Raw genomic sequence first — 17,148 nt, 5'->3', positions numbered from 1 at the left:
TTCGTATGTTACTAAGAATGCTTATTTGAAACAACAAAAATGAAAACTGAAAATTGATCGAACTCTCACTTCAAAAGAGTTCTATGTTTACCTTACATTTTTGTGCTTCAAAACAGAAAAGAATTCAACATACAAAATAGGGCAGCAGAGAGAAACGAAAGGCCCTATTCGTCTGAAGGCCACTTCAGATTAAAACGCGCGTCTTTAGGAATTAGTGTTCCTAAGGTTGACTAGTTCATTTGCCTCCTCAATCATGGAGGCCTTGACCAGACCATCCACCACAGGCTGCAACAATGCTGCACCCACAAGGCGGCGCCTTTGGAAAATGTCCTTGCAGAGCTCAAAAGCATACTCCACATCACCCATCTCACAAACGAAGAGAACAAGCGTCTCAAAAGTCCATTTATCCAGAGCACAACTACTCTTCTCTATTTCACCATACCACCGCTTAGCTTCATCCAAGTTCCCCTCATTCACAAATCCCTTATCACGGCATTGAAGCTGAACATATCAGGTTTCACTCCAATACTCCTCAACTCTTCAACTAATTGAGCCCCTTCTTCACTCCTCTTCTCCAAAGCCAATCCCAGCAACTTAGCATTGTAGCTCCTAATATCAGGAACAACATTCTTCTCCACCATTTGACCCCACATTAATTGCAATACGATTGCAGTCGAGCAAACCAGGGAATTGATGCTGGACATCGTTAATAGCATGTAGGCTATATGATATAGCTAGTACTAACAGTAGTAATGAAGTACCATACCGTACTATATGTTAATTTTCCTTTGAAGTTCATACTGAAGTCCTGGGTATGGTACTATATGTTAATTTTCCTTTGAAGTTCATACTGAAGTCCTGGTCTTTCTGTTAAGACTCTATTATGTATCAATTTTATATATTGATTAAGGAAATGGCAAACTGTGTTAGACGTTATAACTTGGTTAACAGTCTAAGTTGAGATATATAAAATTTGATTACTTTTCCTTCCACCAATACGAAGTACAAATGAACAAAAAAGACTTGTTATACATCACTGCTAATCAAGAAGGCAACGGAGGAACCGGGATTGGTATAAGGAGACACAACAACAAGGATCATAAATCGTTCAAACCTGCATGTTGAGAGGAGGAGGAGACAGAAGCTCAGTGACAGGTTCCTCATACAAGGATCATTAGTACCGGCTATTACTATTGCAAGTATGAAAATCAGGAGCTGCAGAAGAATGTGAACATCCTCCGGGACAAGGTTTTTGAGATGGAAGCATCATTCGCTAGAGGCGCTAGACAGAGCCGTGGAAAGAAGATAAGTATGCTGCATTGGAGATGAAGGTAGAGAAGAAAAGACGATGGGAACAAACTTTTGGTAAAGGCCATTCTTTGAGAAGAACAGAAGTAGTTTCACTGAAAAACTCAGAAACCTATTCTGTGGTACTTAAAAACCTAATGCTAAGTCAAAGTACAGCAAGGTCATAGATGAACATACTTGATATTAAATCTCTGCTTACTGAACAGATAATACAAAGGTAATACAAGTTTTAAACTTTAATGCATGATTTCAGAGGCTCCATTGCGTCACACTTGCAGTTGAGCAAAACCAGGGGTTGATGCTATATCATTGTTGGCATACAGAGCAAATATATACTCACATATATTCATTTTGAATCAATCAAAGTAACAGATTTCAGATTGAAGTTGCATACTGCTTAATCATAGTGTTGGTGGCATATAACAATCCTGGTGACAATATTATGCAGCACCTTAGATGATATATTATTCAAAGAAATGGGAAACTGTTTTGGATGGTATAACTGGTAAGCAGTCTAAATTACTGGTAATGAAGGTATGCGAAAACTACAGCTCCATATCCATTAATAGTCTGGTGGCTGCACAAACCCAAACTACGAACATGAATTTTCATTTCAATGCTTCTTCCGATTGGGTTGGTTGGCCATTGTCATGCTCTATTGAGATAAACTAGACATAATATCAGAACTTCAGAAGCAAATACTCACAACCATCATACTCCAAGACTATCATTTGATTCCAAATATCATACTCAGTATATCTTTTATACAACCCTAAGAGCTTCTATGAACACTGAACATTAACCCCCCTTTCCGTCACTACAACCAAAACACACCACAAAAAGAAGAATAAAGCTATCTGTCACTGAAAGAACCTCATGTCTGGGTCCGAAATCCAGTTTTCTTCTCCCATCCTCCTTTCGAAATCAATAACTCTGGCAACTTCCTTAGCCACAGACTCAAATCCAAATTACTAACTTCAATCCAAATTCCAAACTTCATGCTTGCACTGAAGCTGAAGACCATAAGTATTCAAGCAAATACCGCACAAATAGATAAGACCTAGTATCACAAATACCACAACCAACAGAAGGAACAGAATTCCAAAGTTCTACCATTTGATTCCAAATCTTTTACTTTTTACAACCCTATTAGCTTCTATCAACATTAATCTTCCATTAAATACAAAAACAACAGCACACGGAAACAAGAGCCAGAAATTTATCTGTCAACGAAATAGACTGATGTTCTCTCATCTTTGCGCCTCAAATCCAGTGTTCTTCACCACATCCTCCTTCAGTGAAACCCCTGCATCAATTTCAATTCTATCACACTCTAATCCAAATTAAGAACACCAATCTACGCAAATTGGGGAACAAAGATGGTAAATTTGGAGTTACCTTGAGGGTTACAAAGAGGAGGGTCTTCAAAGAGAGAAAGAGAAAGCTGCTTATGGGCAACACCAATATCAAACAAAATCAAACCAGATGATGGATCACTAACTGAGATTCCTTTGACTGGTAACCACAGAAACAGCTCTTCTTGAATCAGACCCTCCAAGCCTTTAAGTACACCAAAGCTGAGATTGGCTCTGACTGTGTTGTCGAAGTAGACCCGGTTCTCGAACTTGGCCATGCAAGAAGAGTCCAGCTGGACCTCGAGGCGGCCCATCGGGTCGAGATTGTAGGACTTGACGTTGTTGGGGAAGAGGCCGCCGGGGAGGCCTTGGCTCTGGAGGAGGTTGTGGAGAGATGAGGTGACTGTGGAAGGAAGATGAAGGAGGAGGAGGAGGAGAGAGAGAGTGAAGAGAGATACGGGTGTCAGAGACATTGTGAAAGAAGGGACAGAGATGAGTGTGAAGGTGTCTGGGGTTTTCAATGTTGAGGTTTGGAGACCTAAAGGTTTTTATTTCGGAAACTACGATGAGAAGGTAATTAATTCTTATCTTTTTTTTTTTTTTTGTTACAATGAGAAGGTAATTGATTAATAAGCAAGAAGTCCAAAATTAATGTAAAATGCTTGATTGGCTCAAGTCTTGTATATTAGTCCAAATTAATTTCAAAATAGTGGGAGAGGGTAGAGAATTGTGGTTATGATCTAGTTAAATCATAAGTTTCATTTCCTAGCAAGATCATAATCAATTGAAAGCGAAGTTACTTGGCACTATTTTTGCAAGTGGTCGAGTACTTGAATTATGTAGCACTAGTCGCTCAAGTCTCATCGCATTACTTGCCACTATCTCTCCACTTGGTCATTTTGTCACGAATATGAGAGATTTATATGTTGAGAACTATATATAATGAAAAAATTGGAATGTTATCTCATTTTAGAATATTCTTGAGTAATGAAAAGAGACTAGACTAATTCGCATTACGGAAAATCTATAAGTGAGCTGGTAGGAGAGTGCTCTGCTACACCTACACTGCTTGCATAATGATATTTTTCATTTTTTCTGCGTAAGTTTAATTACTTTGTAAGCAAGATGATACTGATGCATCAGAAGGTTTGGGGCAGCATAACAATCAAGTCACAGCCATGCCTTAACCATTGTCATTATCAGATCTAAGAAAATGCAATGAATATCAACAATCCATTAAAAAGCACTATGAAAAAGAATATGACCAACATAATTATTCAAGTTGCATCAAGATTAATGACCAGAAATTACAGGCTCCACTTGGATTCAGAATAGAAAAGATGTGTCCAAATAAGTTGTGGACAATTAATTATCCTCGGTAGTCTTCATACTCATAATAAGTGGTTCTTTCTCCCCCATATGGATTTGAGCTCCCAAATAGATAATCTGCAGCTCCTTTCCATGAATTTTCATACCTTCCTTCACAAGAATATCGCAGGTCATTGCCTGGCTCGCAATTCGATCTCCTCAAATCACGAGCCAGACAAGGCCAGTACCCAAATAGACTCTCACACATGTCCATGGCTTCCAATCCATACCCACTAGGCACTCGATCATATAACCCTCTCCCACTTACAGACCCAGAATTGTATACCTCACCTTGATTAGTCTTTCCCTGGCTTTTAGTGTCATCCCCATTCTCAATTGCAAGTACCTGCCTTGGCTCTTCTTCCTTAGTAGGTTGGCTAATTTCCTTGATGGGTTTTGCTGCTTGCTCATCATCAGCAATTGGTTCATTACCACCAACACTAACTGGAACAATGGCGCCATTGAGATTTGGGGGTTTTAGATCAAGAGGAGAGGACGAACCGCCGCGAGGATAACAAGTTTCATTTGAAGGTGGAAGGGGTTTACCATACTGTGAATCAATGTTGTATCCAGCACCGTAAGGTGTTGGATCATAATCATCATAATCATCAATTTCAGGGTCATTAAACTCAGGGGAAACAGAGTAGGATATCAGAAACTGAGTCACACCAGTCTCATAACTCTGTTCATAGAATTTTGGGGGGTCATATTGAATCGAAATGGGGTTGCTGTAAACAGAGGCAGAGTGGTAATTGGCATGATAATATGGAGTTGGGTTTGGATATTGATATTCAAGCAAGTTCTGAAAGCTGGGATCTTCATAGCTAGAATAAGAAATTGGAGCAGAATCATCAGGGTTATGAGCATAAGAGGTTAAGTAATACTCACCATGATCATCATGACCAGTTTGATAGTAGCTGGAGCTGTAGTAGGCCATTTTACATCCACACAGAGCTTATCTATTGAACTATGAACTGAGAATTGGAAAGCTGAGAACTTTGGCTTGAAAGACTGGATTTTTGAATTTCTTTTCGTTCATTCGGTGGGGTTTGGACTTTGGAGGATTTAGAAGTGGATGAGTCGTGCCAGTATGCCATCATGTGGAGGCTGCACTAAAGTCACTCCATTCGTTATTGTTGGTGGCTTGTCTCTGTCATTCATGGTCCCATAAGAAAAAACGGATCCAACGTTACCTCTGTTTGGCCCTTGGGTGATGCTAAATTGCTAGTCATGCTATAGTTTGATAGAACAATACAAATCCAATTAACAGTGGAAGGAAGATTATACTACTTGTGATCAAAATTTTATAACAGCCAAGAAGAAAGTTGTTTGAGCCCAAAAGTAATTTTGGCAATATCCTTGAGTGGATCTAGCACAGCGGGCCGATACCTGCGGCCCAAAAATAAGCCTACTATGGTTTGGGTTACAGCTTCGCCCATTCCGGAATCCATGAGGAAAACGAAACCTTATTGGAGGTAAGTAGCAGAGATCGATTAGGAAACTTCAATCAATAATCCTTCTACAACAAGGAGCAGTCAGAAACCCTAGGTATATATACCGGGTTTCAAGGACGAATTAAGGACCTCTCTCAAATCAATCAATCCTAGCGATTACAAAGCCTCCCCGGAGCAAACCTTCAACCTTGTTGAAACCCGGTGACCGTGCGCCATTCCTAGTCTCTCCAAGAGCCGACTGTCAGCATCACCAGACCAACCCGGCGACCGCACTTCCAGTCCCAGTCTCCCAGCGAGCCGACTGTGAGCGCAACCGCCACCGTTACTACCAGCGAAGCAAGGGTAACGCCCTCGCAACCCAGCGAAGCTAAAGTCACGCTTTAGCGCAACCCGTGCTTTCTCCCAACTTCCCAGTGATTGCTCTGCTTAGTCTACAACACTAAGTATCGATTCGGTGAACGCAAGAGACCACGACCAAAGTCCTTATCCGTAAGGCAAAAGTCCTTTTCCGAAAGGCTAGAGAAGAACCCTGTGACGAGGTTGGTGCTCTCCTCGTCCACAGCGCTTGAAGAAGAAGTCAGGTCAAGGGACTACCCCAACGACTGCACCCCGCGGTGCTGGCACCCCTGCGCAATCACTCGCTCAAAAGAGACAGTTTGCAAGCCAACTGGTTTTGGAGCCAAACATTTTGGCACGCCCAGTGGGACCAACTAAGTGTCTCTTCGTGAACGTTAGCCATTGGGAAGTCAAGCGAAAACCCTTACAAAAAGGGCTACGCTAACTGCTCAAAACACAAGACCTCTAGTTACAAACCGCATCCTCGCGCGGATTGTCGTGGTCTGTCAGAAGAACAAGTACTTCAAAAATTCTCTCTTTGCTCCCAATTCTCCGATATGTCAACTGAACAGGGAGAGAGTCACTCGACCGCTACTGAGGGTCAAACTGTCATCGCTGATCAGGCCAGTGAGCCTGTCGCTAACCCTGCCTCCAATACAGTGGAGAGTGAAGAATCAGAGGATTTCGTTGAGAAGCCTATTCCAGAGGGAGCGACCGTCGAGGTTGCATGTGCGATCATCTCAGAAAACATTGAAAACCATCGCAAGAAGATGGCTGCTGATCTGAAAAGGGAGAACGCGAAAACAGATAGAATCTTACGCGAAATAAACCAGCGTATTTCCCAACAAGCTATGGAAACTAAGCAACTGATGTCGCAAACTGAGAGTACATTAAAAGCTCAAGCTATAAGCATCGCAGATGCCCAAAGTCAGCAGCAGAAAAAGATCATTGATGCTCTAGCGACTCATACCAAGCAAACAGCATCAGATATGGCAGGTCTTCGCAAAGATGGAGCAACTCTCGCAACCGAGGTGGCCATGCAACGGGCTGAGTTGAACCAAGCTAAAGAAGTGTTGAATAAGACGTTAGGAGATCCTAGCGCTATCCTTGGTTCCCTGGGCCAACCATCTGGTTCAGGTAAATATGTGCAGCCAAATCAGCGGGAAAAGGGTAGCAGCAGTACAGCTACGCCTGCAGCTATACCTGCCGCAACCGCTGCTACCGCGCAAGTGAGAGATAAGGAGCGAGCTCTGGTTATTGGCGGCAGTAAGGAAAAAACCGCGCCATCAAGTGGACAGACTGCCAGACAGAAGCAAAAGGCATCAGGAAGTGTTGAAACTTCGTCCGACCCCGCTGTGTTCGTTCAGTACGACAGCGATGGGGCAGAGAATGTGTATCAAGAGCTGCCAGGAAGCTATTATGGGATTGACCAGGCTGGCAACCCGATCAAGATAACAGCTTTGGCAAAAGAGATGTCTACACCAGCAGTGACTCTTCAACAACCCGCTACAACTCGCGTCGTGCACGTAGGAGAAGGGACAGCGACTGTAAACCAAGCAATACCTGTGCAGCCTGTTTGCCATGCAGCGGCCATACCACCTCCTCCTCCTCCGGGTCCAGAATATGTGAGATGAGATGAGGTAGAGGAGATGATTAGACAGGCAAACCCTAGGGCCCAGACGGATGGGGTCTATGAGGGACCTTTCCCACCGCACATAATGCTCGCGCCTTTCCCCAGGGGCTATAAAAACATCATATTTGCTACCTTTTCAGGGGAGGATTCTGAGAATGCGGCAACTCATCTGGCCAGGTTCCGGGTACAATGCGGCCAGTACCAGAATGATGACATCCTCAAGTGCAGGATCTTTGGCACCTCTCTATCAGGGGCTGCCTTTAGATGGTTCTCCAAACTGCGACCAGGAACTGTGGCAGATTGGCCTGCAATGGAAAAGCTCTTCCGAGAGACTTTTGGGGCCACAGAGCCTAAGGTAGACTTGGCTTCTCTCACCCAGATGGCCCAACAACCCACGGAGTCCGCTGTGGCCTACCTTCAGCGCTTCCAGATTCAGAAGGCCAAATTGAATGTGATCCTGCCGGAGAAAGAGTTGATCAAGTTGGCGATCAAAGGCTTAGAGCCGCGCCAGCGAAAGAAGCAGCATGGAAGCATGATTCAGTCAATGGGAGAGCTTATCACAGAGTTGGGAAGCTTCGAACATCTCCTCAGAGAAACCGATGCCAGAAAGAATGCGTCTAGAGGGACATATGTACCAGGGAAAAATCGCACCGTAGCGGCCCTGAGCTACCAGCCGGCTACGTATGACCCTTACTATAACTATCACAGTGAGGATTCGGTTCAGGAGGATGATGAGGAAGATGAGAGCGACATCGCCGCTTATGAACTGACAGGGAGAAAGAACCAGCCTTGAAGCAACTGAAAATCTCCAAGGAACCTGTCAAGCTCAAGTCGATGGCCTTCACTAAACCTGAGTTTGCGGCATACACATATGATGCAAACAAGGCACACGAGATTCTCGATGAGATGATCGCCGCGAAAATGGTGAAGACCGATTTTGGACCTTTCCCTCGACCAGATCAGCTGAAAGGAAAGAAGTATTGTAAATTCCATAACTTGTGGAACCATAATACAGCTGACTGTGTGAAGCTCAAGGACCAGATTCAGGTATGGCTCAATAACGGTAGTCTTCAAGTGGAGGCTCCAGTATCTGCAGCAGCGCTTGTTGACCTAAACCCTTTTCCTGATACTGGGATCAACATGGTCAATGTGAACTAGACCAAGCAAAACCAGAGGAAAACAACCCTGGATTTGAACACAAAGGGGGGAGAAGAAGAGCTTAACGAGGCCCCTGCCCAGAAGAAGGCTAAACCATTTGGTCATGCTTCACCCGTAGTGTTATGCTCGCGCTGCAAGGAAGAATGTGGCATCCAAGTGTCGCATGAAGCGGTCGAGCAGACATTTCGTTTTGGCTCTCTCCCGCCTATCAAGTGGGCCTCGCCATCGCGAAACTATCAACCTTCCAGCCCGAGAGGAAAAGAATACTTGGGGTCACCTACAAAGGACTCCAATCTGTTTAAGAAGCTGAGGGCAGCTCCGGTTGATCAGCAGACAGCGGAGAAGGCTACAAACAAGCACAAAGACATTCTGACAAAACCCTACATACCACCTGCTTCAACCGCTACTATCAAGGAAGGGAAGTGGTACACCAGGGAGAAAGGGAAGGCAGTGGAGATAAGCCCTTCCAGAAAGCGAAAACTGCAGCGCAGGTTTGGAGAAGCCAAGCGCGTGCTCGAGGCTCTAGACCAGGGCCTGATCAAACTTTCGCAACTGGTCAAATCGCCTGAGCAGTATCAGAAGGAAATGGAAGCACTTGCTGCCAAGCCATTAGTGGCCCCTCGCAGTTTGCGAAAGCAAGCGAGCTCAGCGATAGAGGCCTCTGAGCCCAGTGTTTTTTGCAGAATTACCAAGGAAAGAACACTTCCACCAGCCAGAAAGGAGAGCTCGCCGTCCAAGCGACCGCACATCAAGCGCCGTGTGTTTCGCGATGAACCGGAGCCCAAATCTTCAGTTTTCGAGAGACTGGGGGGCAAGGATAGGACTACCGACACTTTACAGTGGAGACCTAAAAAAGTCCAGAGTGTAGTAGTTACTCCCTCAGATTCTGCTAGGGAACCACAATCAGTTTCTCCTGAACGCGCTCCCGTGGTTCAGGAGCAGGAGCAGTGTGAGATAAAAGGCCTCACGGAGGAGTCCTTAGTTGACAGGTTGGCTAAACAGTTCAACACGGTTATTCCTGTCAATGAACCCAAGCTCAACCTGGAGGACGACGTAGGTGAATTAGACACGTTCTGCAATATGGTTTATGTGCTCCCAGCGCGATACGTAATACCGGTCGCTGCTCAGGAATGCGTAGAAGCTGAGGAAAGTAATACGCAACCCCTGCAGATCAAGTCAGCAGTCCCAACACCGGTAGAAGAGTTTGTCTGTCTGGAAACAGAGGACGCTAACGGTAAAGAATTCTTCATGAGCTTCACTAGGCCAACGCCTGCTATGGTCCAGCACATGAGACCTTTATACATCACGGCGGACGTTGGCGGTACCAAAGTTAGCAAGATTATGGTTGATACTGGAGCTGCTGTTAATGTCATTACTACTCGGACCATGCACTTGCTTGGAATCAAGAAGGAGAAAATCCAGTCCACGTCCCTCACTCTCAAGAACTTCGCGGGGACTGTGACAAAGACCTTGGGATTACTTTTCTTGCGTATCAAGGTAGGTCCAGCAGAAGGAGTTTACGCTTTCTTTGTGACAGATTGCTATGCGGCCTACAGCGCTATCCTGGGAAGGGACTGGATTCACCGGAGCTACTGTGTTCCGTCAACCCTCCATCAGGAACTCATTATGTGGAACAGGGAGACAAATAAAGCTGAGGTAATCAAAGCGGATCCTCGTCCATTCCCAGTTTCCGCAAACTATGTAGATGCCAGGTACTATCTGGAGCCTATCGCTCCATTGCAAGTCAGTGGCCTCGATGACAAAGGCCGCCCCACAGGGGTGACGGCCTCTGACCTGGCACAGTGGGGGCTTACGCTCGCAAAAGAAGGCTTGGAAAGGCCTGGCCACGCTGTGCCTAAACCCTTAAACGATTAATGGATTACGACCTTCCAGAGGAAGGGATAGAGGCCCTTCACTCGCTGCACGAAAGATTATCATCATATCTAGTGGAAAAAGAGGCCTATGAGCGAATCGCGACTTTGGAAATCATTGACGAAGAACTCTCTGATCAGGAACAAGGGGATGAGGTGGAGATTCAGCTCGCTCCGGCAGCGTTGGACGACACGCCTCCTAAAGTCAGAGATCCCACCGAGAAAGTTAATCTCGGGACAGCAGATGAGCCCATGGAAGTGGCTATCAGCGCTTACCTAGAGCCTAGCGAGAAACAGAGGCTTATCGACTTATTGCTAGAATTCAAAGACTGCTTTGCGGAAAAGTATGAAGATATGCCCGGCCTGTCACCGGACTTGGTTTGCCACCAGCTACCAACACTCCCTGACAAGAGGCCTGTGAAACAAGAACCGCGAAGAATGAATTCAGAAACTCAAATCCTCGTCAAGGAGGAGGTTGAAAAAATGCATAAATCAGGCATTATCAGGGTGGCCAAATACAATCAGTGGCTATCTAATATAGTGCCTGTCCGCAAGAAGAATGGCAAGATGAGGGTCTGCGTAGACTATAGAGACCTTAATACTGCTACGCCTAAGGATGTCTACCCCATGCCGGTCGCGGATATGTTGGTCGACGCCGTTGCGCGACATGAATTATTGTCCTTCATGGATGGCACTGCAGGATATCACCAGATTCCGGTCGCAGAAGAAGACAGACACAAAACCGCGTTCCGCTGCCCTGGGTTCGCGGGCGCTTTTGAATATGTGGTTATGCCTTTCGGACTGAAGAACGCTGGCGCGACTTACCAACGAGCCATGAACCTGATCTTCCATGACATCCTTGGAAAGATTTTGGAGGTTTACATTGATGACGTGGTTGTTAAATCTCAGAAAAGAGGGGATCACATCACAGATCTCAGGAAAGTGTTCGAGCGAATGCGACAGCACAAGCTTAAAATGAATCCCGCTAAGTGCGTTTTTGGGGTTCAAGCAGGAGACTTTCTTGGGTTCATTGTCCATCAGAGGGAAATTGAGGTCCCTGAAGATAAAGCAAGCGCAGTCATCAACGCGTCCCCGCCACGCACGAAGAAAGAGTTGCAGCGTTTGCTCGGTAAAATCAACTTTTTGAGACGCTTTATCTCTAACTCTGCAGGTAAGATCCAGCCCTTCTCTCCTCTACTGAAGCTACAGGGCCAGAGCGAGTTCGTCTGGGAGCGTAAACACCAAGAGGCTTTTGATAAAATCAAGGCCTACCTGGCGAGCCCACCAGTGCTCGTTCCTCCTAGGGCTGGATTCCCATTAAAACTATATATTTCAGCAGCTGAGGCTTCCATTGGCAGCCTGCTCGCCCAAGACGATGAGGACGGTGTCGAACATGCTATATTCTATCTTAGTAGGACATTCACAGACTGCGAGACAAGGTACACTCCGATGGAAAAGCTGTGTCTCACATTGTATTTCTCCGCATGCAAGCTGCGCCACTACATGTTGTCCTTTACCACTTGCATCATCGCTCAGACTGACTTGGTTAAGTACATGTTGTCACGGCCTATTCTAAGAGGCCGCATTGGCAAATGGGTATTGGCTTTATCTGAATTCTCGCTTCAGTACGTGCCACAAAAGGCAGTAAAGGGACAGGCTATCGCAGATTTCCTGGCACACCACCCTACCTTGGACATCCCCGTAGTGAAGGAGTTAGAAATCGCGGCTGTAACCATAACTCGGCCAGATTTAGCGCGCATCCCAGAATACGCTATTCGGTATCAAGCCACAGTCTCCTTGCAGCCCTGGACACTATACTTTGATGGTTCAAGAACGGAAACGTTAGCAGGAGCAGGGATTGTACTGGAGAATCCCGCGGGCGATCGTTTTTCTTATTCTTTCCAGTTGGAGTTCAAATGTACAAACAATCAAGCAGAGTATGAGGCCCTGATCATTGGCCTAGAGGTTCTACTAGAGTTAGGAGTCAGGGACGTTTAGGTACACGGCGACTCTTTGCTCATAATCAATCAGCTCCAAGGAAAGTACAAGTGTGAAAGCCTTTTGCTTATACCCTATTTGCATCGCGCCATTGAGCTTCTGGATCAATTCGATGAGGCGGATTTGGAGTACATACCCCGTGAGCGCAACTTTGCGGCCAATGAGCTCGCTCAATTGGCTACAGGCATTACATTGAAGTATGGCGTTCGCGAGCGCATCCTGAAGGTCGAGCGCCGCACACTGCCTTCGTGGCTCGCGCGGCCTGACCCACCAGATGATCCAGTTGTCGCGGTTCTCGAGCCTATTGACGTCGATTGGCGCATTCCGCTGATTGACTACCTCAAGAACCCAGACCCTACAGCAGACAGGAAGACTCGTTTTCTCTCCTTGAATTATTTCCTCAGAGGTGACGAGCTGCGACGACGTGGGGAAGATGGCGTAGACTTTCGCTGTGTCTATGGCAGCGAAGCCAAGAGGTTGATGCGCGAAGCGCACACAGGAGTTTGTGGAGCCCATCAAGCAGGCCCCAAGATGCGTTGGCTTATCAAAAGACATGGGTATTATTGGCCCAGCATTTTGAAGGACTGTATCGCGTTCGCGAAAGGTTACCAAGACTGTCAGGCGCATGGTCCAGTGCAGCACATTCCCAATATTCCCATGAAACCTATTATTAAACCTTGGCCTGCCAGAGGCTGGGCTTTGGACTTGATTGGAATGATTCACCCTCATTCCTCACTCCAGCATAAGTTCATCATTGTAGCCACTGATTTCTTCACGAAGTGGGTTGAGGCTGAACCTTTGAAGGAAGCTTCCGGCGCTACCATTCGCCAGTTTATTTTTCAGAATATTATTTGCAGGTTCGGCATTCCAGAAGTGTTGGTCTCAGACAGGGGGGCAGCATTTATGGGCGGTGAGGTAGAGAAACTTGTCACGGACTTGGGCATCCAGTTCGTCCACAGCACACCTTATTATGCCCAATCCAATGGTCAAGCAGAGGCCAGTAACAAGATCATTATCACCTTGCTCAAGAAGATGCTTGTTGAAAACCCTAAACAGTGGCACGATACGTTGTATGAGACCTTATGGGCTTATCGTACCTCCAAGAGAAATCCCACTGCTACGACCCCCTATGCACTGATGTTCGGTCATGATGCCATCTTACCGTTGGAGATCAACGTCCAGTCTCTGCGCGTCCAAGATCAGCATCATTTGATCGGGGAAGATTATGTTCAAGCGATGTGGCAAGAACACGAAGATCTCAGCGAGCAACGCTTGGCAGCTTTGGACAACTTAGTCTTGGAAAAGCAGAGGATTGCTCGCGCCTATGATAAGAGGACACGTGGCCGTAGTTACAAAGAGGGTGATTTGGTTTGGAAGGCAGTTCTGCCTTTTGGCGAGAAGTTGACCGGTCGCGGTAAATGGACTCCGCGATGGGAAGGACCCTTCGTTGTTCATCGCATTCTGGAGCGCGGGGCCTTTCACCTCAAAGATTTGGATGGCGACCTCCACCGCAATCCCATTAACGGGCGCTTCCTGAAGAAATACTACCCTAGTGTTTGGGAGTTTGACGATCCACCGGATCAACCTTCTTCTCAGACAGGGGGGCAACCTTAGTCTCCCCAGGTTCGCTTCATCCATATTCAGGCCTTTCCTGTGGCCTTAGTATCCTGTACTTGCTTCACCTACGCATACTAGGGGGGCAACACTCTATACATTCAGGCCTTATTTGAGGCTTTTCGTTCAAAAATTTCAATAATTTCAATTTCAATGTTTCTTTTCTTTGACATTATGGTGTTAAGAATGCATGTAATGGCCTATACCTGAGGCCTTATTTTATACTTTGATTTGCAAAAAGTGTTAAAATATTTCATTCATAAAGTGGCTTTGCGGCCAAAAGCAGTACAAAGTGCAAATCAAAATAATTACAGTTGCGGTTTACAAGGCCAGAAGTGGCTTAGAGTAAAAACCATAAAGTTGCAGATCTACTGAGAGTTTCTGGATCTTGTGGCAGCAAAGGGGCTATGCTCGGGCATTCCTACTCTCCCTCTCTTCACCCACATGCCTCCTCTGCTCTGAGTTGCAGCCGCTACCGCCTGTACCGGACCAAAAAGGAAGGAAATAATCCATCGCAACCCTTTTGGGAAGGATTATCCTCCGGGATGGAGATGGTCTTCACAGAGAAGCGCGGCTCACAACCACATCTACCTCCAGGGGAAAAACATAAGTCACGCAGTCAGACCCTGGAGGCAGGCTACGGAGCAAGAACAGGCGACCCATATTGGTCTTCCGCCCTTCTTCCTCCTGCTCCACGCGGGCAATCTGAGAGAGGAGACCCCTCAAAATCGGGTTCCGCCGCTACGGGAGCACCACATGTTCTTTGGTCTAAATGAAACCGGTGGGTTTCACCGCGACTTCCAGAGACCAAAGACATGAGGTTGGACCTGAGGTTAGGCCATAAGACCTACCCAGGTATTGAGGTTAAGCCATAAGGCCTAGGAATTTGAGGCTAAGGCTAATATCGTGAGGAGAAGATCGTAGAAACTGGAGGAAGAGAAGTAGAGATTTTGTTGCTATTTCTGGGAAACCCATATTCGTTTGTGTATATCTTCTCCCCAGAGTGCAGGTATTTATAGTGCCAGTCTCAGTGGCCTTGATCGTACGATGGTTAGTTGTGATATTCTCATCGCCATCAATGAGCGTATCAATCGGAGTTAAATGCTAAGATCTCGGAAATGAAGATAATTGAAAGCGCGTGGGAGACGGGGCAGTCTCCAAGGAGGTAACCGCTCCATTTCGAGATTATCTTTTCAATCTTTTCAAACAGTTTTAAAAGCAATCAAAGCGCTGAACAGTTCGAGGAGTTAAGTTGATATATATTTGGGCCAAGCAATGTGGGCTAAATATTAAGTTGATAATAATATTATTGTTCATACAAAACATGGGCCTAATTCTAGAGGCCCAAAAGTCTGCGGCCTGCATGGGTCAGGCGAAGGAAAAGTTCATCCAAACGAAAACTAGCATCCGCAGCAGCTTGTGCGGCTGCTGGGCTGCCAAGCGAGCTTGAGCCAGTTCCTGGGATAGCGTCTCAAAGGCAGCGAGGGGTTGTTCCAACTGAGGCTCCGCATGAATAAGCCTGGTGGTAACGTCAATTAACCGGGCTTGAAGAGCCTGAATCTGAGACCTCAAGTGGTTTCTTTCGAGCGTCAGGTCCCTGATGAGGTTAGCTTGGTCACCCAAGAAATCGCGTGCGGTCTCTGTTTGTTGAGTGAGGTTCTGATAGTGCGCCTCGGTCTGCCTAGCCTGCGCGCTCGCGACTGCCCGCTCATTGAGCCCTTGAGGGAGATTTTGCAGCAGTTGATCGACCTCTTTGAATTGATCTTCAGTGATGGCTCCCTCGCGGAGAAGTACCCTCAAATATTCTAAAACTCTCACGGGTGCACCAGGAATCAGGATGTCAGGACCCAGGAAGCGACGGAGGCCTTCTCTAGCTTCATCGACGACCCCAGGTGGGGTCACTTCAAGGACACGAGCTAACCTTTCCAGAGTGGAGGGAGTTGGTTGCTCGGCGACGGGAACTTCAGGAGGGTCAGCGACAGGTGCTGCCTCTGGCATTGGTTCAGGAAGGTTTCCCAATCCCCCAACTTCAGTAACTTGGGGGGCAGGGGGAAGAGGTTCCTGACCAACCATGTTAAGAGCGGGCTCAGCAACTTCTGCTTCTACAGCTTCAGTTTCAGCGGCCTCAGTGTTGAAGGCATTTGGATTCTGGAAGAAGGCATTGTCAGAATAGAATATTAAGCCAGGAAATAATAATGGATTAATTGGTTAAAGGAAATACCTCCTCGGCTGGGGGCTCATGCTCAACGACCACTGGGGTTGCTTCTGGGCTAGCTTCGCTAGGAATAGGGATTGAGTCAGGCGCTACCTGTTCCAGGACAGGTATATCGCTCAGTGCCTCGTGAGGAACACCCGGTAGCGGTACTCTATCTTCGGCCTCAGGCGAGCTATCATCTATGATCTGCACTGGGATCGAGGCCGACTGTGCATTACTGGCAACACCCGCAGGAGGTGGAGAGTTGTTCGCAATAGTTGGCGTTTGGGCTTGGGAAGCAGATGTGCCTTCACCAGCAGCTGAAGATCCTTCTTCAGTTGGTCTCGAGGACCTATGACGAACCTGCGAATGAGGATTGTTACATGGTCGCATAGAATAGAAAGAAATTGCTAACAAGTACTGAGTAGGTTTATGTCTTACCGGTCGATCAGCGATTGGTTCATCTTCTGCCCATAGGTCAGCGCGAGGATCCGAGCGACTGCGTTTTCGAGCCGAGAGGGCAGCGATCTGTTGGAGTCAGAAGATTAGTTTGATTCGTGGAAGAAGTATGATTTTACTTAAACAATAAAAAGTCTTCCTACCGTCTGCGAGTCATCATCATCAGAAGAGGATTCATTGTCTTCAGGCTCTGTCATTACTGCTTTTTGTTTCCCAGACTGGCCAGTGGCCTGGGAAGTTTTGGTTGCGCGACTGCCAGAGGATGGCGCGTTTCCCTGGAATAGAAAAATTTTGAATTAAAAGGGAAGAGTAAATGAGCAGAGGACAAAAACACGAGTCAGGATATTTACCTCTTGAGGGGGTTCGCGGATCACTATGCCAGCCTGGGCCTGACGTGGGG

The 17,148-nt window shown here is 46.5% G+C and overlaps 3 protein-coding genes across 3 annotated transcripts; all 3 read right to left on the bottom strand.

The window, feature by feature from the left end:
* Positions 1–204: 204 nt before the first annotated feature.
* LOC133731424 (small ribosomal subunit protein mS79 (rPPR3b)-like) lies at positions 205–641 on the bottom strand. The gene is made up of 2 exons (XM_062158799.1): positions 546–641; positions 205–501 (listed from the first exon to the last, which is right to left on the bottom strand). Exons 1-2 carry the CDS (start codon positions 639–641, stop codon positions 205–207), a joined length of 393 nt encoding a protein of 130 aa, XP_062014783.1.
* Positions 642–2,007: 1,366 nt separating this feature from the next.
* LOC133729797 (uncharacterized) lies at positions 2,008–3,202 on the bottom strand. Its single transcript, XM_062157374.1, has 2 exons — positions 2,707–3,202; positions 2,008–2,614 (listed from the first exon to the last, which is right to left on the bottom strand). Exons 1-2 carry the CDS (start codon positions 3,134–3,136, stop codon positions 2,559–2,561), a joined length of 486 nt encoding a protein of 161 aa, XP_062013358.1. The 5' UTR covers positions 3,137–3,202; the 3' UTR covers positions 2,008–2,558.
* Positions 3,203–3,877: 675 nt separating this feature from the next.
* On the bottom strand, positions 3,878–5,137 carry LOC133733485 (uncharacterized protein At5g39570). The gene has a single exon (XM_062161116.1). It carries the CDS (start codon positions 4,966–4,968, stop codon positions 4,033–4,035), a length of 936 nt encoding a protein of 311 aa, XP_062017100.1. The 5' UTR covers positions 4,969–5,137; the 3' UTR covers positions 3,878–4,032.
* Positions 5,138–17,148: the final 12,011 nt, after the last annotated feature.

Source organism: Rosa rugosa, chromosome 2 (genome assembly GCF_958449725.1).
Source record: "Rosa rugosa chromosome 2, drRosRugo1.1, whole genome shotgun sequence".
Classification (NCBI taxonomy): domain Eukaryota; kingdom Viridiplantae; phylum Streptophyta; class Magnoliopsida; order Rosales; family Rosaceae; genus Rosa; species Rosa rugosa.
Note: the sequence above shows the minus strand (reverse complement) of the source record. Positions and strands in the feature narration are given on the sequence as shown.